General features: G+C 38.7%; 1 protein-coding gene across 1 annotated transcript in view; it reads left to right on the forward strand.

Annotated features, from left to right (window-relative positions):
- Positions 1–25,213, forward strand: part of arhgap5 (Rho GTPase activating protein 5) — a 48,996-nt gene that overhangs the window by 6,048 nt on the left and 17,735 nt on the right. The window contains exons 3-4 of the mRNA XM_052020148.1: positions 479–614; positions 24,817–24,894. Of these exons, the coding sequence (XP_051876108.1) occupies positions 479–614; positions 24,817–24,894 (214 nt within the window). The remainder of the gene's footprint in view (positions 1–478; positions 615–24,816; positions 24,895–25,213) is intronic.

Consider the following 25,213-nt stretch of genomic DNA (forward strand, 5'->3'; position numbering starts at 1 on the left):
CTCTGTCAATGTTGTACTGTGGATTGTTTTATCAGTTGATCCGTGTGGTCTGACTTTGATTCAGGTATCAAAATCTTACTTTGTACCAACATCTTGTTTGTTTTATTGAACAAATTTGTTATTTCTTTGTATTCTGCATTGTTTTTAATTAAGTATTTCCAAAAACTTACTGCAAAATTTTAGAGGATTGGGTAGTATATATGTATGTAAGTTTTAAGGTCTTGAAGATTATTTCAAATAGTGAAGAATGGTTGACGTCAGCCAGATATGATTGTTTATTTCAGCATATTCTTCAAATTTGCTTTTGTGAAAAGTGCAATAAATTTGTGGAAATTCCTTCTTTACTGAAAAAGTAGCAATAGTTTTCAAGTGCCACACTAGCATGTAATGCTAAGAATGAAAGCTTGTGAAATTATACCTTAGTTTAATATTTATGCTCATAAACACAGTTGAAACCTAATTGAATTACCTTTCAAAGGGGCCGAAACCTGTACTACCTGCAAGAAGAAATTGGGAGAGTAATTACTTTGGGGTTCCCCTTGAAGATGTGGTTACTCCTGATAATCCTGTACCAGCTTTTATTGAACGATGTGTGGAGTACATTGAATCTACAGGTAGGAATGCACATTATACTGGAGCTGAAATCTAAATGCACTGACAATGTTTGTAAAATCCTAGAATCTAAATGGCAGAGGAATCTAATGTATTTATCGAATCTGTGTTGAGTTTCTGAAAGAATTGTCAAATTATCGTTCCAATTCAGTAATTCCTCTCTTGATGAGCACTCAATTTATTAATTTTCTGTGTGATGCCATTGACTCTTTGTGGCATGTAGCCTCAATTTATGGAGTTATTTTTGCTGTGCTGAATAAAATGCTACTCTCAGAACATAGGAATATACTGCATTTTCAGTTTATGAAATTTTAACTTGAATATGTTCCTTGAATACATTTTCTCTTTTCATAAATCAAGAAAGCTCTGCAAATTAAGTATATCCAGTTCCCTTTTGAAAGTTACTATTGTATTTGCAGGTCAACACAATCCATATCATTGCTTGCTACAGAAGTCAAAATATCTCTCCTGATTCTTGTCTTAATTATCTTAAATTTGTGTTCTCTGATACCCACCCACTTGTGAAATCAGGTTTGTCTCGTGCACTCTAGCTCATAATTTTGCACACCATTTAATATTCCTTGAACCTCTTCTGAAGGATAACAACCTACAGGTTTTTAGACTCTCTAAATAATGGTCTATCAACTTGCTTTCATTGTTAACTTTCCATTGTATACTAATGCAGTCTGAAAAATAACCGTTCAAGATGACTGTCTGCTTGTACCTTGGTTACCTCTACCTCTAATTCCATTGGCTTTAACTTTGCTATGCAGTTTATCATGTACAACTTCATTGAATATCCTTTCAAAATCCCATATACATGCCACTTCGGATGAAAAGTATCTGCTAAAGAGTTCAAACAATGCACTGTTTTAAGTCATTTGTTTAGGTGAACTCAAAATTTAAGCCTTGAGATATTAACTAGTGTGATGAAGTCGATTACTGTGAAACAAAATTGTTATTTGGTTCTTTTTCTGGATGGAAGATTTGAGTAAAAAAAAATGTATTGTGTTCAGGAAGTTTTGGCCCAAAATGAAAATGTTGCAGAAAGCTGGAAAGAAACTATCTGTTAAGGCTCTAAAAGTGAAATTCATCGTGAATTTGTTTGCTGCCATGGCACCAAATCTAGAAAGCAATAATTTATCAGCTAATAATTGTGGAAGTTTATAGCTTAAGCAAGAGTTGTGTCTGGATAGGTTAACATTTTTCATGCAAAATATAAAAGCATATTGTTTCTTTGAACTTTACATTTATTTAATCCTTAAAGGATTAGAGCAATTATTATGTAAAATGAATGCAAGTGTAATAGAAAATTTACATAAGGTATGTAAATTTATTTGAGAGGACTCTGACAAAATGTTAAAGTTTATATGCACTACCACAAGTTGAAAGGACTTGCGATTTAACAACTGCAGCCATTGTTTAATGTATGGAAAATAAAATTTGATTTAGTTACTGTAACAAAGTGCAGTATTTATAAAAGTGTAAATCATATTAGAATGACCTGGAACTGAGTGCATCTGTCACCCTACCCAAGAACAAAAGGCTTGTGGGCAGGTTCATGAGGATACCTGCAGCTGCAGAGCTTGTGGAGGGTTTATTATTATTGTTCATAATACTGGCCCATGGACTCATTGGGATTCTTTTTTTCTTAGTTTACCCATTATCCTGTGCAAAAGGGTTGTATGAGATCCTACCAGTGAAGCCATGGCTTTGTAAAGAGGCAATTTTTGAATGAAGTTGTTCCCTTTCTGAAATTGAAAGAATATCATGGGTAGGACTGATGATCAGATGAAGGGACAGATGGATCTGTGGTTTAAAAGATTGTGCAACTAAGTTTAGAAAAAGTACATAATTACTCCTCAAAAAGCAATATTGTCAGATTCTTTTTCAATTCAAATGATCTTGAGGCAGTTGTTTGACACTTAAAACCCACTTTGTGCTACTTTGCTTAATTTTAGTTCATTAAAATGAACACAACTTATGGAGAGTAAACTGCAAAAGGAAAAGTTTGAGTGCATTTGCATAGTAGATTGAGAATTGGAGATGAAACAAATTTCCAGACACTTTAGGTCCCAAGTTTATTTCATATGGAAGGGGTAATGCATTACTGGAGAGTTTACAAGATACTTCAGAGCTCTCTTCCCATTATCTTGTACTGAACCAGACTTTGTATAATGTTAGCATCCTATTTAATGCTAAATTTCCAGTGGCTTCTTACCTGAATCACTGCTTGTGGTACTTGTCTGCCTCCCCCTGTGCTGATCTCATTGGCCTTCTGCAGTGTGGAACTGCTGGTAAAAAGGGCTTTTGCGGTAAACTGTTTCAGCCTGGAGCACCCCTGATGAGCATTAAAAGAAGGTGAAGCTGAGGGTGCAGCTTTGTCTTATAAAGCAGCTAGGCTTTTCATAGTTTAAGTGTCAGTGATATTGTGAGAGTATTTAAATTGTTCAGATAAGTTCTGAAAAATTGAAAAAGATGTAGTACTTTAAAGCACTCGGAAATAATTCCAAATTAATAAATGAAAGCAAAGTATCAATTTCATAAGCCCATTTCAAAAGCCAAGAATCCCCATAGGATTGAATAATGTCTTCAGGTTAGACTTTGCCAGAATCCCAGCAAGATTCATCTTTATTTTTGGATGGATGTGGCAGCATCTCTTGGTCAGTCTGGGAATTAAAATAGGACTGTTTAAGTCTAGAACTTAAAGCTGGCAGTTTTGTTTGGAACAGTGAGCAAGATTCACTCCAAGAACAAAAGATTACCTATTTTCACCAACATAGTATCACTTGTAAGTAATGCTGCTTCTCTCACATCCCCTAGTGTTCCAATCATATGGTCAGAATTAGGTCAGTTGGCTGATAGGACCAATACCGGCTCCATTTGTAATTCCTCCCTTGGGACAGCTAGGGATGTTTTAATATGTTAAGGGTGTGACATTAATACAGATCATTCATAGAACAAATAACACGCATTGAAAATTGTCTCCAGATCAAATCAACATTAATAATAAAAATACTGATAGTGCCACTATCTGACTTAATAGAAATGCTTTAAACTACCAGAAATGCATTGATCTGATGCGAACCTGTATTCTCACCTCAGAGTATATTTTAACCAAGATATTTATTGCATCTCTTGTAATATTAGTTCAAATTTTAGTTCCACTCTTAGAAATTCAAACCCTTTTGGAATGACCAATTTTACTTTCTACATAGTTGGTTATTACCATAATGTTTTGGTTTTCATAGCAATTTTCTTGCAAGATGACTAACAAAAGTCTGGTTTAAGAAACTTTTCAACTGATAATTGTTGGCGGTTGACTCTCAATTATTCAGGATGAGGGAGGGGCTTGCCTCCATGGGTAACATAAAACACACTAAAAAGGCATGTTTGTTTTACTGATTGGCTTGCCTTTTTTCTAGTATTTATCTGCATTCATAGAAATAGTTTGTCATTCAAGGATGTGGCAGCGTGTTGCTCAACATAAACAGATAATTGTTGGCGGTTGACTCTCAATTATTCAGGATGAGGGAGGGGCTTGCCTCCATGGGTAACATAAAACACACTAAAAAGGCATGTTTGTTTTACTGATTGGCTTGCCTTTTTTCTAGTATTTATCTGCATTCATAGAAATAGTTTGTCATTCAAGGATGTGGCAGCGTGTTGCTCAACATAAACAATGTCTCAACACAAGGGCTGCAATGTGAGAAACGGTACAGTTCTGGGGTATTTATTATACTTATAAACTGTCTGGATTACTTAAATTCCAAAACCCAGTAAGGTTGAATAAGCTTCAAAAATCTTAGAGGGGTTTTGATGAGATTAATCTCTATTTTAAAAATGGAAAGAGAGAGAAAACAGTAAACCAATTTGTTGATCTGACGTTGTCAGGAAAATACTGGAGTGTGTAGACAATTGAGATGGTCAGAACATGATTGAGCAGAGTTGGAATGAATTTATGGAAGGGAAATGACGTTTTACGGATGTGTTGGAGATTGAGGATGTATCTCGTAAAATAGATGAGTGGGAACTGGCAGAGATGTATTTTGAGTTCATCCATTTTGATGGAGAAAACAAATCCTGAGTATTTTTTAATAAAAGAAATTGGGAAATATTTGCTATCAAAGGGGCTCCTTGAGACGACACATACCTGGAGTACAGTTTTGGACTGCTTAATTGGGAAGGTTACACTTGCGATTGGAGTGAGTGCAGATTGATTCCTGGATTGGTGGGTCTATTGTAAGATGAGAGAGTAAGTAGTTATGCCTCTTCTTTAGAAGCATACAAAATACTTGGAGGGCTCAACAGAGTACCTATGGGGAGGATGCTTCCTTTGGTTAGGTAGTCGAGAACTAGGAGTCATAGTCTCAAAGTAAAGAATGGCCCATTCAGTACTGACATGATGCATAATTACTTTGTGTATTGAATCTTTGGAATTCTACACACAAGTGCTGTGGAGGCTCATTCATTGGTTGCATCCAAAACAATTATCAATATATTTATGGATATTTAAAAAAAATCAGTAATGTTGGTATAGTGAAGGAAAATGGTGTTTAGGGAGATCAACCATGATTTTGTTGAATGGCAGAACAGGCTTGAGGGGTCAAATTATCTCCTCCTATTTGTCACATTTTAACAATCTTATTGAAATATACCAACTCATTATGGAATTTGACAGGGTTGATGCAGGCATGATGTTCCTTATGGCTGAACCAGTGGTCACAGTTTCAGAATAGGGGATTAGCCATTGAGAATAAGGAATTCAAGGGATATGGAGTTAATACAGGAAACTGGCAGTAAAGCACAAGATCAGTAATGTTTGCTCTTTCTGGGATATTGAGAAACCTAGTTCAGTTTTCTTGATGTCTGTTATCTGAAACACTTATTACAATTTGCTGTGCTTTATTTGATGTGCTACATGTACATGACTAAAGTTTAAAATGTAACAAAACAGTAGCTGGCCTCTAGAATTAATCTGAGTATCTTTATTCAATGAGAGGCTTTTATCTTCAGAACCTTAACTGTGTGATTAAAATTAAAATGAGATTCAAGAAATTCTCTTTTCTCAAATCCTTTGCCATCCTTTTCTCCTCTCATTCTCATTTGGAATTGCAACAGTTAATTACATGAATTAAATTTTGTTCACTGAAGGATTTCCTGATGAGGATTAAGGGCCAAAAGAATGGTCGCACAATGTGGGGGAAAAAATATGAAGCCATTTGTAGTTAAAGCCCAGCAGCTAAAATGCAAGTTTATGATGTCAGCTTTCCACTCTGTTGTCTTGACGGTTGAAATGTTATAGTGAGGAAAGAAAACATGAGGCAAGATGATGAAGTGGAGAGAGTTTCCAATATTTTCCCCCTCAAAGTACAAAATTTATGAAAATGAGAAACTAACATTTTTCCTTCAAGTTTTTTATAATTTTAACCACATATTTGACACATTACAATTTGCCTGATTTCTGTCATCTGCACTAGCATAAAACATTAGAGTAAGGCCTTTCATTTTTTTTGCCACTTCATTTAAGATGGGAAAGATACTGGAGGAAATTCTGAGGGACAGGATCTACCAGCATTTGGATAGACAGAGTCAGATTAGGAGGAGTCAGCAAAGCTTTGTGTGTGGGAAGTCATGTTTGTCAAATCTTTTTGAGTTCTTTGAAGAGTTAACCAAAAGGGTAGATGAGGGAAGGGCAGTGGATGTTATTTAGCAAGGCTTTTGACAAGGTCCCGCATGGCAGGTTAGTCTGGAAAGCTGGGTCCCATGCGATCCAGAGAGAGCTCGTTAGATGGATTCAAAATTGGTTTGGAGGTGGGAAGCAGAGGATGGTGGTTGAAGTTCCTTTCTCAGAAAGGAGACTGACGAGTAGTGGTATGCCACAGAGGTCGGATTTGGGATTCTTGTTATTCATTCATTATATAAATGATTTGGATGTGAATCCACAAGGCTTGATCAGCAAGTTTGTAGATGACATAAAATTAGGAGGTGTTGTTGATAGTGAAGAAGGGGATCTTCATCAGTCAGGGAAGTGGACCAAGGAGTGGCAAATGGATTTCAATATGGATAAGTGTGAGGTGATGCATTTTGGAAAGTCAAACCAGAATAGGACTCGTACTATGAATGGTAGAGGATCAGGGAATCTAATGGAACAGAGGGACCTCAGAGTACAAGTGCATAGTTTGTTGAAAGCGGCATCACAAGTAGACAAGGTGGTGAAAAAGGTGTTTAGCACGCTGGCCTTCATCAGTTAGAGCATTGAGTACAGGAGTTGGGACATTATGATGCAGTTGTATAAGTTGTTGGTGAGGCTGCTCTTGGAGTACTGTGTACAGTTTTGGTTACCGTTATAGGAAAGATGTGGTTAAACTGGAAGGAGTGCAGAAAAGATTTACGAGGATGTTGCCAGAACTAGAGGGCCTGAGTTATAGGGAAAGGTTGGCCAGGCTAGGTCTTTTTAGAGTCGTGAGTATATGGAATAAGCTGCAAGAGGAAGTGGTTGAGGCAGGTGCAGTAGTGTCATTTAAGAAGCACTTGGTTAGATACATGGAGATGTGGGGCTTGGAGGGATATGGGCCGAATGCAAGAAATTGGGACTAACTGGGTGGACACTGTGGTCGGCATAGATTGGTTGGCCAAAGGGCCTGTATCTATGCTGTATTGCTTGATGATTCTATGACTCTAAGATATGCGAAGAATGTAATTTCCCAAGTGATGTGAAAGATTCCAGAGTATTACATTAAGGAAGAGTAGCAGAGTTGTCTTGATTGTCCTGGCCAACACTAATTCTTCAGGCAATTTTACTGGAGCAGATCAAGGCATTATCTGTTGCTGTTTGTCAGCTTCCTGTGTACAAATTGACTTGATTTTTCTACATTACAGTGACTACAGTTCAAAAATACTGAGTTGTAGTTGGGGCATATTAACAGGAATGAGAATGGAGTTAGCAACTTTTTTAAAAAAAAGAATTGTATTCATCTCTGTGGTCTAAATAATGTATGAAGTGTTGGCCAAGATTCTCTGCTGTTCAAATTATGCTTTGGAAGTTTTTTTTGTATTCATTTGGACAAGATGGCTTCAGTATAATTAGATATCTGCAGTAGCTTTTATTTGCTGAACTGGAGGAGTTAACATTTGGCTTGAACCCACATCCTCTCAATGTGAATGTTTCCAACTAAACTAAAATAGCACACTTATCATTGTACATTAATTGACCAGTGGAATAGCATCAAGAAAAATAGAAGATGATCAGACCCTGTCCTGTGTCAGTAAGGCTTTATGAAGTACCACAGTTGGCTTACAGGATGCCATTCCAAAATTAATATTTTTTGAAGAAATATATTGACTATCTTGTATACTGAGAGGGAAAAAATGTAATTATCTTCTGGGGAATTTACATGTATGGCATTTGCTTTTTGTGAACCTGATCAGCTTTTTATGAACCTGATCAGCTTTTTATTGTTTACTAATTAAAAATACCCATTATAACTGGTATTTTGTTAGCCTTATAGAACATAACAGCACAGTGCAGGCCCTTCGGCCCACAGTATTGTGCCGACATTTTATCCTGCTCGAAGATCTATCTAACCTTTCCCTCCAACATAGCAACCCCCCCCCCCCCCCCCCCCAATTTCTCTATCATGCATGTGTCAATCTAAGAGTCTCTTAAATGTCCCCAATGTATCTTCCCCCACAACCTCTGCTGGCAATGTGTTTCACACACCCACCACTCTGTATTTTAAAAAAAACTTACCCCTGACATCCCCCTTGTATTTTCCTCCATTCACCTTAAAATTATGTCACCTCGTGTTAGCCAATGTCGCCCTGGGAAAAAGTCTCTGTCTGTCCACTTGATCAATGCCTCTTATCAACTTGTACACCTCTAATCCTCCTCCTCTCCAAAGAGAAAATCCCTAGCTCACTCAACCTATCCTCCTAAGACATGCTTTCTAATCCAGGCAGCATCCTGGTAAGTCTCCTGCACCCTCTCTAAAGCTTCCTGACTAATGAAGGCCAACACTCCATATGCCTTCTTAACAAAACTATCAACCTGTGTGGCAACCTTGAGGGATCTATGGATGTGGACTCCAAGATCCCTCTGCTCCTCCACACTGCTAAGAGTCCTGCGATTAACCTTTTATTCTGTCTTTGAATTTGGTCTCCCAAAGTGTATCACTTCACACTGATCCGGGTTGAACTCCATCTGCCACTTCTCAGCCCACCTCTGCGTTCTATCAATATCCTGTTGTAACCTGCAGCAACCTTTTACACTATCCACACCACCAACCATTGTATCATCAGCAAACTTACTAACCCACCCTTCCACATCCTCATCCAAGTCATTTTTAAAAATCACAAAGAGCAGGAGTCACAGAACAGATCCCTGTGGAATACCACTGGTCTCTGAGCTCCAGGCAGAATACGCTCCATCTACCACCACCCTCTGCCTTCAATGGGCGAGCCAATTCTGAATCCCACAGCCAAGTTTCCCTGGATCCCATGCCTCCGGACTTTCTGAATAAGCCTTCCATGAGGAACCTTATCAAACGCCTTACTAAAATCCACGTACACCACATCCACTGCTCTATGTTCATCAATGTGCTTTGTCACATCCTCAAAGAATTCAATCAGGCTTGTGAGGCCTGACCTGTTCCTCACAAAGCCATGCTGACTGTCCCTAATCAGCCTATGCTTCTCCAAATGCCCATAAATCCTGTCTCTAAGAATCTTCAGTAATTTACCCACCACTGAGGTAAGACTCACTAGTCTGTAATTCCCAGGGTTATCCCTACTCCCTTTCTGAATCAAAGGAACAACATTTGTCACCCTCCAATCATCTGGCACTACTCCTGTGGCCAGTGAGGGCGCAAAGATCATTGCCAAAGGCGCAGCAATCTCTTCCCTCGCTTCCTGTAATAACCTTGGATATATCCATCCTATCCAGCCCCAGTGACTTATCTATCCTAATGTTTTTCAAAAGTTCCAGCACATCCTCTTTCCTCATATCGACATGCCCTAGCGTATCAGCCTGTAGTACACCATCTTCACAAACGCCAAGGTCTCTCTCTCTGGTGAATACTGAAGCAAAGTATTCATTAAGGACCTCCCCTACCTCTTCGGACTCCAGGCACGTTTCATCTTTTATCCCTGATCGGTCCCACCCTCACTCTAGTCATCCTCTTATTCTTCACATATACGTAGAACACCTTGGGGTTTTCCTTGATCCTACTTGCCAAGGACTTCTCATGCCCCCTTCTAGCTCTCCTAAGTCCATTCTAAAACTCCCTCCTGGCTACTTTGTAACTCTCCAGAGCCCTGTCTGATCCATGCTTTCTAAACCTTAGGTAAGCTTCTTTCTTCCTCTTGACAAGATATTCTACATCTCTTGTCATTATGCTTTAAGTAGATGTTTTTGCCTGTTCAAACTTTTGTGCTTTAAAATGGAATGGTTGTGGCAAAAATGCAACTTTTAGGACTTTCTACTGTTTAGCTATGTTTTATTGATTTCTCTAACTTCCCTGTGCTCACCAAACCAAGCCTTCCATTTGGCCCTTCTTAAACTAACTTTGAACCCAGATTTCCCCCGTCAATTATTATCATTCCATGTGTCGGCAGAATTCTATCATATACACAGGAAATTTTGTAGCAACACAAAAAAAACTTCAAAGAGAAACATGTCATCTGTGGTAGTTGCAGAAATGACGTCCCAGAGGTGGCAATAGTGGAATACGTAGGCTTGAAGAATCACGTTGAGTATTTGCACACTGAGCCCAAGCGTGAGGCTGACAGCACTTCTTTCGGGCAACTTCTTCTGAATTTTTGCAACTGGTACAGCACAAAAATCACCTTAACTAAAGTCAAATGCAGTCCTTGGTGTATGTGACCATACATCATTCTCTGTCTGTGTTAACTTACTGCAATCTTTGATAAGGTCAGTACACTAATCTGCTTTTATACCTCTCCTTTGTTACTCAGCTCAATGAAACAGCCCCAGGCGGTTTCACTTTTATCTATCTAATTTTAACCAGGGTATTTCCAGCTTCTCACACCATGTCATTTCCATTGCAGCCCATTAAATATCTGACTTTGGCCATCCCTTCCTTGGAATATTCATTTGCAGATGTAAAGTTATTTTCCACAGATCTGTTAAAAGCATCATTCTAGCACTATCCTCAAGACTTTCCACTGTATTTTTTTATTAGACTAGTTTGTGATTGGTTTTGGAGGGGACACTATTTCTGCATTCTTACATTTGTAAGACTGGACATAATTTTTGCCCCTCATGCATGCACCGATGCCATTCATTCTTTTGACTATCCCTGTCAATGTCACAGGGTGAATCAGACTGTTTGCCTTCCATTTCCACTCTCTGCCAACTGCTAGAAATGTAGAATATGATCTTAATTATTTTTTTCTTATTCAGCATTCAGTATGCTAGAAATGATAAATTCTGTAAAGAGAAACTTTGAACATGAATCATGCATCTTTGCACTATCTTTGAAAATTGGCAATGATTTTGGAGAGAGGGGCAGGCCTGGTGAGGTGTTCATCATTATGCTGCCAGATATCATGGCCGTACTATTTTTAGGCAGAATTGCAATGGTCTAGGCTTTAAGTATGTGATGTTGTGATCAGCTGACTTGGAACTGCCTTTTTGGGTTAATGATTGTCTTTGTTGCTGCTCTGTGGAGAGTTACTGTAAAAATGCTATGCAGTCTTATTTTGATTTTACTCAATTCTTTTTGACTACAAACAAAAATAGTCCCTCTGCGTTTAGTGTAAGTGAATTTTTTCTAACAGAATAAAGGACAGATTAATGGGGTAAACTTTATCTTTATTACAGCACACTGAAATGCCACATAATTTATTTACAAATTCACTTTGCTTTTAAGAGCGTGGTAGTACTCGAACTTCCAAAATGAACTCTCTCAGTTTTTGAGGTATTTGGATGATGTCTTGCTGTCACATTGAATGCACTCTTAAAAGTTAATTTTAGATGATTATTAACTTTGACTCAGGAAAAACAATGTAAGTGTAGAAAAAAAAAAGTAACAGATACTAGTAAAAAGAATTTTCTTCTTGGGACTGCTGAACTTTTGGCTCACCATCAGTGTGAGATCTGGAACTATCAGGTGCTGTGGTTTCATAGTCTGACATGAAGATTGGATCAATCTGCCATTTGCCCTACCACCTTTAATGTGCTCTAAAAGAGAAATCACTTACGTCTTTTATCTCTTCTGTTTCACATATGTCTGCCCTCAGCCCATCCCCTCCCCCAGCTAAAACAGGGATAGAGTTCCCCCCCCCCATCCTCGCCAACCACCCCACATCCAATATGTCATTCTCCACAACTTCCGCCATTTCCAACAGGATCCCACCATCGGGCACATCTTCCCCTCTCTGCTTTCCACAGGGATTGCTCTCTGTGACTCCCTTGCACACTCATCCCTCCATGCTGATCCCCCTCCAGGCACTTAAACCTGCAACTGCACTGTGTTACACCTGCCCCTACACCTCCTCCCTCATCACCATTCCGGCCCCTAAACAGTCCCTCACATATGTGAATCCATCAGTGTCATTTATTGCATCAGGCACTCCCGGTGCAGTGGCCTTCACATCAGTGAGACCCGCCACAGACTGGGGGATCGCTTCAGTGAGCACCTTTGCTCCGTCTGCTGTACCAGCCGGGATTTCCTGGCAGCCAGTCATTTTAATTCCACTTCCTATTCCCACACTGACATGTCTGTCTATGGCCTCCTCTGCTACCAAGTTGAGGCTAGATGCAGATTAGAGGAACAGCGCCTCATATTCTGCCTTGGTAGTCTCCAACTGATGGCATGAACATCGATTTCTCAAATTTCTGGTAACCACTCACCTCTGCCCTCTTTTTTTTTCTCCTTGTTCCACCAGCCCCATCACCCCATCTCTTTCCCCTCCCCGATCTGCCCGTCACCCACACATTCCTCCTTTTGGTTCCTGTACTCACCTTTGATTTATTCCATGATCCACTGTCCTCTCCTAGCAGATTCCATCTTCTTTAGCCTTTTGTCACTTCCACCTATCACCTCTCAGCTCCTTACATCATTCCCACTCTCCCCCTCCCTCACTTGCCTATCATCACCACCACCCCCCCCCCACCCCCACCTGGATCCACCTATCACACTCCAGCTCTTGCTCCACCCCCCCCCCCACCTTTTTATACTAGCTATCTTCCCTCTTTCTAGATCTGAAGCATCGACTGTCCATTTCCCCTCCTAGTTGCTGCCTGACTCAGAGTTCCTACAGCATATTGTGTGTTGCTCCAGATTTCCAGCATCTGCAGTCTCTCTCATTTCTCACTTTTATGTTATGTTAAAGATGAAATGTACCCATCTTTGTTAAGGAAACTTTATCTTAATCATGGTGGGCCAAACTGGTAATCGATTTAAGGCTTTGGAATTGAGTTCTTGGGTATTGACAAAGTCTGATGTTTGGCAGAGTGGAATCATTTTCTTTCAATTTACTTGGATGTGTATAATTTTAACATGCTGCAGAATGCTTTTAGTGCAGATTTTTAGAATATGTGTAGCATTACTTAATGCAGTAAAACACCAACAATCTGCTATCCAATTATTTGAAAATCTTTAGTTTGGCATCTGGCTCAATGGGTAATATTTCCTGCACTAAACTCAGCAGGGCCCAGTTTCCTGTGCTTCATTCAACTCACCTGGTTCATTGGAAAGTTTATTATTATTCTGGCATGAGTAACTTGTTTTTTAAGAAAGTGAGTTGAAAGTGTTTTAGGATATCAAGAGGAATATGATCCAATAGTTCAGAAAATCTGCTGGCACCACCAAGTCCAGAGGGTGTTGGATTATTGCAGTTTTATTATAGGCTGAATGGTCTATGGTTCAGTTGTTCACTGAGCAATCTGGATTAAGCAACCTGTCCATGGCAATAAGCTGAAAAAGAAAATTGATGTTACAGGATGTTGTGAAACAAGTTCAAATTTAAAGGGGTTCATTGGTTCTTATTTACCTTCCCCCTATAATTAAGGTATAATCCCTGATTATTCTCGAAATATTTTTTAACATATTTTTTATTTATATTAAATTCAACATATCCACTTGCTATTATTAGTAGTATTCTGTTTAAGCTGACTAACTCAGGGTAGTTTTTCAAAAGGAAGTTGACAGCATGAGAATTTGAACTTATTTATTTCACCAAACCAAATTAAATCTATTAAACTGTAAAACCCTTCAATCATGAAATCTTGTAACATTCAACCAAAGAAATGCAATAGGATGCAGTTTCAATTTATAAACTTTTATTTAAACCTTAATTTTACTGAGAATGATCGGAACAGATTAATAATGACAGAAAACCCTATGGCATATCCGGCTTCGCATGCAGAAACTCCCTTGCCCACAGATGCGCGCACACAGATGAAATCCTGGGAAATGTGAAGTCAGATTTAAAAACAAACCCAAGCCAATTTAACTGATGCCTGAGGTGATCAAAACTGGACCATCACATTATTCTAGCCCTGGAAATTTTGTAGTGTTCTTTATTTTTTCTCATCAGATTATAGCCTGTAGCAGGTCCAGCTCTCCATTGAAGAAATTCAGTGAATCAGTGTCAAATTGAAGCTGGCAGTCTGGTGGAGAAATCTATTCTGCTGATTTGGTGATCTGCTAGCTAATGTCAAATCTGGAATTGATCTTGTACAACTTCAAAATTTTGAACTCTATCTTCCGTACCGTGCAACACACTGCATCATCATAAGTCTCAATTTGATCAACCACAAATCAAAATTTCACGAAAGTGAAGAATCCTACTTTTAAATCCATATTGGCATGAATTAAGATGATTAAAAATGAGTATACATTGGTGTTCCTTTGTGCCCTTTCCAAATCCTCATTCATATCCAAAATATGAGGAGAGCGAGTGTTATAATTGAGGCCTGATCAAGGTCTTGCAGAAGAGCAAAGTATTGTTGTCTATCTAATAAATGCAGGTTGACCTTTTAAATGCAATTCATCACTCTACTTACTGTAATGATTGCTTCACAACATTGTTTCTGGACCTTAAGAATCTTGAAGCCTCCAAATAGACAAATTCATTTTTAGCTTCTTCCTGCCTATGGTCTGTTTTCAATATATTACTTTAATATAACTGAAGTAAAATTATAGCCAACAAAAGAATTAAAGGGAGTGTAGAAGCCTGGGTACAAAGTTGGCTGAAGGAGAAAAGCAAACAGTAGTGATAGATGGTTTGTTTTTCAGACTTCTGTAAGTATACAGGTTTTTTTTTGTTCTGTATTGAGACCACCCCTCAGCTGCCTACAGTCCTGGGAGGGGGGGGAAGCGGTGTGGGAAGAAGGTCCCAGCCTCTCCTTATAACTCAAACCCTCCAGTCTTGGTAACATTCTCATGAATTTTTCTGCATTCTTTCCAGCTTAATAACAACCTTCCTATAGCTGGGCAACCAGAACTGTATACAATGCTCCGTGTGATCTCGCCAATAACCTGTACAGTTGTAGCGTGATGTCTCAACTCCTGTTCTCAATGCCCTGACCAATGAAGGCAAGCTATGTACCTATATCCCTAGGTCTCTGTTCTACAACAACTTTCACGGTCTGCCATTTACTGTGCAAGTCCTCCCCTGGTTAAAGTTACCAAAGTGCAACACCTCACACTTGTCTGAGTTAAAATCCATCTGTTATTCTTTGGTCCACTTCCCCAATTGATCTAGATACCATTGTAATCTGAGATAACCCTCTTCACTGTCCACCATGCCACCAATTTTGGTGTCATCTGCAAACTTATTAATCGTTAATACAGATGACAAACAATAGGTACTGTATGGCACAGCGTAGTGGTTAGCGTAATGCTATTACAGCGCCAGTGACCTGGGTTCAATTCCTGCCGCTGTCTGTAAGGAGTTTGTACGTTCTCCCCGTGTCTGCGTGGGTTTCCTCCTGGTGCTCTGGTTTCCTCCCGCATTCCAAAGACGTTTAGGTTAGGAGCTGTGGGCATGCTCTGTTGGTGCCGGAAGAGTGGCAACACTTGCAGGCTGCCCCCAGCACATTCTCAGTAACGCAGAAAGTGGCATTTCACTGTGGGTTTCGATGTACATGTGACTAACAAATAAATATCTTATAGTGGACCCAGCACCGATCCTTGCAGCACATCACTAGTCACAAGATTCCAATCCTCCACTATCACCCTCTGTCCCTTTCCATTATGCTGATTTTTGTATCCAATTGGCTAGGCTAGATCACCTTGGATCATACGTGATCTAACCTTCCAGACTAGCCTACCATGCAGGGCCTTGCAGAAGTCCATGTAGACAATGTCTACTGCTCTGCCCTCGTCAGTCACCTCTTGGCAACCAAATTTGTGAGACACTATTTCCCATGAACAAAGCCATGCTGACGAGAACCATGTGATTCTGTGATTTACCAATTATCTTCTACGTAAATTCAGATTGACAATCCTTTATCTAAAGGATGTCAATTCTTCTCATAATCCCCTTCCTGAAGAGGAAAAAAATTATTTGATCTTGGAATTTGTGATTTTCCACTTCTTGCAAAGTCCTTCAGACAATTAAGAGTAATAATGGGATTCATAGTCTTGCGCACCCTGATGTGTCCCAAGGTCTCTGTTTGGAATTTTACATGGGGGTATTCATTGTTATCCTCGTTAATTTTTTTTCTCTTACCAATTTAGAACTGGGGTACAACTTCACTGAAGCAGTCAGTCTTCTGATACATAGCCGAATAGTTATTTTAGAATAGTTAAACTTTGAGACAAACTATAGGCCTATTCTTCAGCTGCTGGAATGCAGTACTGAAGTGCTTGGTGGTTCATACCTGAAATCCACACTTCATTTGTTCATTTTCCACAGAGGTCAGTTGAATGTCAGTAATGGTGGTCCAGATGTGATTAGATTGGGGACTGACAGGAACAAGAGTGAGTGGATATTGCCTATAGAGCCAATATTTTGGGAGAGCATGTACAAATTTTCAAAAACAAATTAAACATACTAAAACAAGCAATAAAATTAAAGAAAAAACTCTACAATAGGATCATCTACTCTAATCATCTCACTTTCCTAGCACTTATCCCTGCAACCATGCAAAGTGATATACCTGTCCCTACACCACCTCCCTCACCACCATTCAGGGCCCAAGACAGTCCTTCCAGGTGAGGCAGCACTTCTCTTGTGAATGTGAGGTTATTATTTATTGCATCTGGTGCTCCCAGTGTGGCCTCCTCTACATAGGTGAGACCCGACACAGATTGGGTGACTGCTTTGTCTAGCACCTTCACTCCATCCGCTGCAAAAGCTAGGATCTCCCGGTGGACAGCCACTTTAATTCCACATCCCACTCCCATACTGACATATCTATCCACGGCCTCCTCTACTGCTGTGTTGAGGTCAGATGCAGGTTGGAGGAACAACACCTCATTCTGCTTTGGTACTCTGCATCCTAATGACCTCAAAATCAATTTCTCTAACTCCCCTTCCCCCCCCCCCCCGTTTTCCCTTATTGCTGTGGCTCACTCACCCCTTCTATTTCCCCTCCCCTGCTCTCATGACCTGCCCATCTATTCCCCACCTCCTTACCTTTATTTCCATGGTCTACGACCCTCTCCTACCGATGCCCTGTCCTACTGATTCCTCCTTCAGCCCTTTGCCTCTTCTACCTATCACCTCTCAGCTTCTGACATCAGTCACTTTCATCTCCCCCCCAAACCATCTAACTTCCCCCTCTCACCTGGACTCACCTATCATGTGCCAGCCTTTACTCCTCCCCCGAGCTTCTTATTCTGGCTTCTGCCTGCTTCCTTTCCAGTCCTGATGAAGGGTCTCAATCGGAAACTTCAACTGTTTATTTCCTTCCATAGATGCTGTCTGATCCGCTGAGTTCCTCCAGCATTTTGTGTGTGTGTGTGTTGCGACATTAAGATCATTATCCAGTCTGGAATTTAAACGTAGCCTGTCTTTGATCCCAGTAAATATAGTTGATCCCGTGATTCTGATTCAAAATCAAGTTAAGACTTGTGCTTCAGCCATGCTCTTGCATATTTATATATGAGTGTCCAAAATTATCACAGTCCCTACATTTTCTTGATGAAGTAACAGAATATTTATTTCAATTAATGTAGAGTTCTGTTTTATAGGTAGTATTTTTATTTTAAACTTCTTTCACTGGAGAATAGTATTTAAACATCTGATGTTTAGATTGGTAGCAAGTATCCAAATTGATAATAGACTTCTGTCACAAGCCAGAACTATGTGGAAATGTATTAGGAGTGCTTTTTTTTCCACTTGTACTCTTTCATTATTTCCTGCAGGTGGCCAATAGCTGAAGAGGAAAACTTTTGTAAATTTTATTTACAGTGTGGTAACAGGCCCTTCCGGCCCAACGAGTCCGCGCCGCCCTTTTTCAACCCAAATTAACCTACCTGTCCGTCTTTGGAATGTGGGAGGAAACCCACGCAGACACGGGAGAACATACAAACTCCTTACAGACAGCGAAGGGAATCGAGCCCTGATCGCTGGCGCTGCAACAGCGTTGCGCTAACCGCTACACTACTGTGCCACCTTTATTCCCTATTGTATTTGCAATTCCTTTTGCTACAAATTGAAGATCATGTTGCAATTTTAGACAAGTAATTTGAAAAATCCAGTCATTAAAATGGAAAAATTGCAAAAGATCTTAAGATTTCTGTAGTTTTTATATACATCCTATGAAGCTTAAGTCAACTGCTTTCAGGTTAACAAGGCTCCTGCACCAATAAATTGAAGTCAACTGCTGGGCTTCAAATAAACTGAGTAATAGGTACTTGAATTCAATTTTCCTTCAAGCATGTGCCAGTTCTATGGTTGAGCTGTCCAATTTCTCCCATTTGGCTACTCTTTACCCAAAGTCATAGCTGTGTAAGTTTTACCCTTTAGGTTTTTAATCACCTTTCTTTTTCAACAATACCACTGCTCTTACACCAGCTTTTCAGGCAGTATATTCCAAATCCTAAAAACTCACTTTTCAGGATCAGATTCCTTATGTCACACAGTATTTTTGTCAACCTCAGGAGATCCGTTCATTTGCTTTACAACGCTTCCACCACTGAAAATAGTTTTTCCTTTATGTATTCTCTCGAGATTATTCAGGATTTTGAACAATTTTCTCAATTCATTTTTTTGGTTGTAGGTCTAATGAAAATAATCCCAACTTTATCATTGTACATGTAAATGAAGTCCCTTATTCCTTCTAGTGAACCTCTGTGGGCTGAGGCTTTGACACTTTCACCAAGAATGGTACTCAGGATTGAGCACAGTTCTTCAACTGAGGTTTAACCAGTGCTTTGTAAAAGGTTTCACATAATTTTTTATATTCTGTTCCTCATTTTAGAACCACGGATTCAGTGCATTTCTTTTATTCAAGCAGTCTTCTCAAATCATCCTTGTTCCTTTAAAATTGTATCAGGTATATTATGTTGCCTCTCCAAATTTTACTAATAAGAATTTTTCAGAACTAAATTACATCTGCAGTCATTGTCTGCTATTTCATCAGTCCCTTTTTCTTGAAAATTATCCTTGTCCTCATTTTTACTACATTTGAATCTTTTAATATCTGATACTTTGAAGGTCAGTAATTCACCTTTGATTTATGTCAGGGTGTAATTGCTGTGTAAAGTCAATCCTATATATTTTTCTGCAAGAATTGCCATCACCACAAACATTTGCATTTTGTGCAGGGGCAATTTCCTTGTACGTGCCACCACTGTTCCTTTGAAACTACACACTTAATTTAAGATAACATCTATTATGTAATATTTTGTTAAAAATATACACAGTGGCATGCAAAAGTTTGGGCACCCCTGGTCAAAATTTCTGTTACTGTGAATAGCTTAGCGAGTAAAAGATGACCTGATTTCCAAAAGGCGTAAAGTTAAAGATGACACATTTTGTTAATATTTTAAGCAAGATTACTTTTCTATTATCATCTTTTACAGTTTCAAAATAACAAAAAAGGAAAAGGGCCCGAAGCAAAAGTTTGGGCACCCTGCATGGTCAGTGCTTAGTAACATCCCCTTTGGCAAGTATCACTGCTTGTAAATGCTTTCTGTAGCCAGCTAAGAGTCTTTCAATTCTTGTTTGGGGGATTTTCACCCATTCTTCCTTGCAAAAGGCTTCTAGTTCTGTGAGATTCTTGGGCCGTCTTGTATGCACTACTCTTTTGAGGTCTATCCACAGATTTTCAATGATGCTTAGGTTGGGGAACTGTGAGGGCCATGGCAAAACCTTCAGCTTGTGCCTCTTGAGTAGTCCATTGTAGATTTTGAGGTGTGTTTAGGATCATTATCCTGTTGTAGAAGCCATCCTCTTTTTCATCTTCAGCTTTTTTACAGACGGTGTGATGTTTGCTTCCAGAATTTGCTGGTATTTAATTGAATTCATTCTTCCCTCTACCAGTGAAATGTTCCCCGTGCCACTGGCTGCAACACAAGCCCAAAGCATGATCGATACACCCCCGTGCTTAACAGTTGGAGAGGTGTTCTTTTCATGAAATTCTGCACCCTTTTTTCTCCAAACATACCTTTGCTCATTGTGGCCAAAAAGTTCTATTTTAACTTCATCAGTCCACAGGACTTGTTTCCAAAGTGCATCAGGCTTGTTTAGATGTTCCTTTGCAGACTTGTGAGGCTGAATTTTGTGGTGAGGACGCAGGAAAGGTTTTCTTCTGATGAATCTTCCATGAAGGTCATATTTGTGCAGGTGTCGCTGCACAATAGAACAGTGCACCACCACTCCAGAGTCTGCTAAATCTTCCTGAAGGTCTTTTGCAGTCAAACGGGGGTTTTGATTTGCCTTTCTAGCAATCCTACGAGCAGTTCTCTCGGGAAGTTTTCTTGGCCTTCCAGACCACCTCCATTTCTGTTAACTGCTGTTTCTTAATTACATTATGAACTGAGGAAACGGCTACCTGAAAATGCTTTGCTATCTTCTTATAGCCTTCTCCTGCTTTGTGGGCATCATTTATTTTAATTTTCATAGTGCTAGGCAGCTGCTTAGAGGAGCCCATGGCTGCTGATTGTTGGGACAAGGTTTGAGGAGTCAGGGTATTTATAAAGCTTTGAAATTTGCATTACCTGGCCTTTCCTAATGATGACTGTGAACAAGCCATAGCCCTAACAAGTTAATGAAGGTCTGAGACCTTGGTAAAAGTTATCTGAGAGCTCAAATCTCTTGGGGTGCCCAAACTTTTGCATGGTGCTCCATGCCAAAATAATACACTAATCTTGCTTAAAAATGTTGAAAAGAATGTTTCATCTTTAACTTTGACTTTTGGAGATCAGTTCATCTTCTACTCACTTAACTATTCACAGTAACAGAAATTTTGACCAGGGGTGCCCAAACTTTTGCATGCCACTGTACATGTTAACTATTTTATTCCTATCAACACTCTCCATCACTTTATTGAGATAAATAAAAAATGCCTTTTCTGGATTCAGTTCTTTAATAAAATGTTTTCCGCTTGGCTGTGGAATGATTATATTGGCCATCTTATCACTATTAGATTTATTCTGATCATTAGATATATTTACTTGTGCAAGTACACAATGCTGAAATTATTGTGCTTTTTGTCAGAATGAAGAATTCCTTATTGTAATATATAATTTTTTGTTACGGTTTTCTAGATTAATTGGCTTTGATGTGGGAAGACTATTAAGTACTTACACGTGCTCACCTCTTAAAAAGGAATTAGTTTGATAAATATTTGTTTAAATTAATCAATCGCATTGATCAGTTTGGTTTAGCCATCCATTATGATTGAAATAAAAAATTTATTGAGGGTAGCATTGTTTGTAACACAAGAACTATCTATGACAAGTGTGTAAAATTTTCCTGTTTTGGAATGGAATTTCCAACACACAATTATTTGATGCACTGAAGCCTGCAAATTGTCTAAGTAAATATTTTAATTAAGATTGATGGAATTACCTTGTTACCTTGTTATTATGTACATTATCAGTCCACATCAAATTCAATTATTATGGCAACAGGAATCCTGTTCGATGCAAGCATTATTGATACAAATATTGAGAAACATTGTCTTCGGAAGCCTTGATGATAGGCTTAGTTGGAAGTACTCTGATCCAAGTCAAAAAGCTGAGGGTTCAAGTCACATTCCAGCAGTTGGAACACAAGTTTTTGACCTGGTATAGGACCGAAGAAGTACAAGAATGCTAGTGGTGCCATCTTTCAGATGATGTGCAAAACTGGAGCCCTATCTGTTCTCCCAGATGGATTTTTTTTCAAAGACGTGCAGGGGAGTGAAGCGCTTTTGAAAGTATTTTTTTTCTTGGTCAGCATTACAATAAAAGGATCATCAAGTCCTTTTCATGTTGCTGTTTGTGAGACCTCGGTATCTGCTTACTTGCTACCATGGTTCCCACATTTCACTGGTGGCTACACCTTTTTTTAAAAAAAGTACTTCATTGGCTGTTATGTGCTTTGGAAGACTGCGCTTATGAAAGGCAGGATATGAATGCAAGGCTTCTTTTGTACGTCTTTCAAGAATCTTGGTAATTTGCAACCTCTTCCAGACCAATAACATTGATCTTGTTTTCAACTCTTTCATCTCTGTTTTGATCATGCTAAACTATCATAGCCTTCGACCGTATTGATCCCACATTCTTCAACTCTCTGATGCGCTACTTTGTTTCATCCATCCTCATCACTGTATTCTTTACATGCGTTGCCTACTTTCTACTCTTATTGCTATGCCTTGCGATAATTTTTTTTTACTGTTTTTCAAAACATAACTATATAGATATATGGAACATTTATGAAATAACTGTCATAATATTGTAAGTTTTAAAATAGCTATGGAAACTGGATGACTAAATAGGTTGAGAGTAAAACCGAGAAGAAGACAAAGCATGGAAGAAATGCCTAGTTGTTAACAAAAATGAAAGCTCAGCTGATTACAGAAAGTTCAGAGGGATAACGAAAAAGGCAATAAGAGGGAGTGTGAGAAAAGACTGGCAGAAAACTTAAGGAATTCAAAAAGATACCGCAGGCAAAAGGAGAAATGGTGCTGATCAGGAATTTTCCTCATGGAGACAGGGTATGGCAGAGATAATAAATCATTACTTTGCATCAGTCTTCAAGGGAAGATGATGCTGCTGGACTCTTGGCATGGGAAAGTGTAATTGAGGTTCAATACTTGCATGTGGAAGAATTTTTTCTCCACATCATGCATTTCTAACCCATTCATAATTTTAAATACCTAATTCAGATTGCCTCCAAGTCTTCCTGTATTCTAGAGAAAGAAGCCCTAACTTATTCAGTTTCACCCTGATAGTTGCATTCTCCAGTACTTTCAGTGTGCTTTTTGTTTCCATGTCCTCTGTCTAGAGTGGAGACCAGAACCATGTTTACTAATTACTGCTGTGGGTCAATCAGTTACTATGCAAATTTGACATTTCATCTTTTGATTCCTATCCCCTGAGGAAAAAATCCCAAACCTTTTACGTTTTTACTTGCTTTACTGATTAGTGAATACTACTTAGTGACCTATATTTCTAGATGTCTTTGCTTTTGTGGGTAATGTTCTGCTTTTCTTACCATCTCAAATTTATCTTCACATCCCATATAAATGCTTAGTGTATGAGTTTTATAGTGTCGTAGGTTAGATTGCATTCTTTTGTGTTAGGTTCACCCTGCCAGTTTGATATAATGGACAAATAATTTTGACTTTGAGCGGCTTAGTGCCACATTAAAATTGTTAGTAACAGGATAAGTGACCAAAAGATGGATTGAAGAAAGAACTAAAGAAGGAAAAAATGGTAGAAGAACAGATACACTGAAGAAAGGAATTGTGAATCTTTGGGTTTATGTATCACCCAAGTTGTCTTTGGAAGATGATTGCAATACTTCAACTTTTCTAAAAGTTGTCATGAGCTAATTGAATGCAGATTTGGGAAATGAATATGGTGCCTTCTTAGGAACAGGATATTTAGGCCTTGAAACATGTTCCACTGATCATAGCTGCTCTGTAACCTTATTCTGGGCTGTTGTTTGTACGACCCAATCCTTAAGTTATGTTAACTAAAAGTTTAGATTTAAGATTAATAATTGAAGTTTGTAGAAGCAGGCTCCAAATATCTTTGTATGCATGTGACTTCTTAAAAAGTCAGATATAATTTTAAAGCAATGCGAATGGGTCCTTGTGTTTCACTAGCTTTCTCTTTCCACTATCATCTTAATTCCCCTTTTTATCTTGTAAACTTAAACTAATTTCCTGGGTGTCTCATCTTCAGTTTGCGTAGTCATGTAATTTAGTCATTTCGCTCACAGTGTCATTCTGTACAAATCTGTGCTGCTCTCTGTTCAAGGGCAATACATTTTTACTAAGTATGGTGCTAAGAACCACATGGTCCTGATGTAGTCTAACCAGGGCTTTGCGTGGCTGTAACGTGCAAACTAATCTACTTGATTAGTATAAAAGTAACACTGATCTTCAATTATTTTATCAATGTCAAATGACATTATGAAGATATGTATGTTTGCCATGGTCTCTTCAGCCTCCAGTTATTTGTTTTTCATCATAAGAAAGTAAGAAATGGGTGACTTCACATTTTTTTCCATTGAGATCTCTTGCTGCAGTTTAATTCATTTGTTTACTCAATAAATATCTCTTTGTAATTTAGTGCTTCCATCCGCACCACTTACAATGTCACATATCTTTGGTTCACTAATAAACACAGTTCTGTCACATGCTAACCCTTTATCCCAAAATTGTCTCCTGCTGCTTAACTTGTTTCCGAACAGGCTCAGTGATTTGTCTGTAATATTACAAGTTTCTCCCCCTCTTAAATTGCTGAAAGATGTTCAATTCTTTTTAGTCTAAATAAACAGTTCCCAAATAAAGAAACCTGTTGAAGGTTAATTGGGGTATCTGCATTGTTCTTTGCCCTTTCTCTAAAATCCTGGGATTAAAACCTCATTTGCTGGAATGTGCCATTGCTAGATACCATTACATTTTTTCATGATTCAAAATTATTTTCTTTGGGATGATTGGTATGCCATCTTTCCTCAGCAGAAAAAAACTTGCATTTATCAAGTGCAAAGTAATTGTGATTTTGTTTTACTGTTTTCTGCCTATTATTTGCATAATTTGTTGACAAACTTCTATTCCCACTTTAGGTTTGAACACTGAAGGACTGTATCGTGTCAGTGGAAACAGAACTGATCAAGACAATATTCAAAGGCAGTTTGATCAAGGTACCATTTAGCAGTATTTTCTAAATTGCATGAATAGCTGTTTATTTTAAATAATATATTATGGTATTGGCACCTTTCTGTAACTCCATACAAGGTTAAAAAGCTAATGTTGTAGTTTATTTTGGTGTTATAAATGTTCAGATTCTTGATACACATAGCCAGGTGTCCAAGGGGAAAGCCAGGTAATTCATTTTAGACGAATGCAATTCATTTGTTTTATTTAATTGTGATTATTTTGGTGTTCTGAGCCAAAAATATAATCTCTTTAACCTCAGTTGTTATGCTTTATATGAAATATTTCTCAGTTTTTTTTAATATT

The sequence above is a fragment of the Pristis pectinata genome, chromosome 1, assembly GCF_009764475.1.
Source record: "Pristis pectinata isolate sPriPec2 chromosome 1, sPriPec2.1.pri, whole genome shotgun sequence".
Taxonomy (NCBI): Eukaryota; Metazoa; Chordata; class Chondrichthyes; order Rhinopristiformes; family Pristidae; genus Pristis; species Pristis pectinata.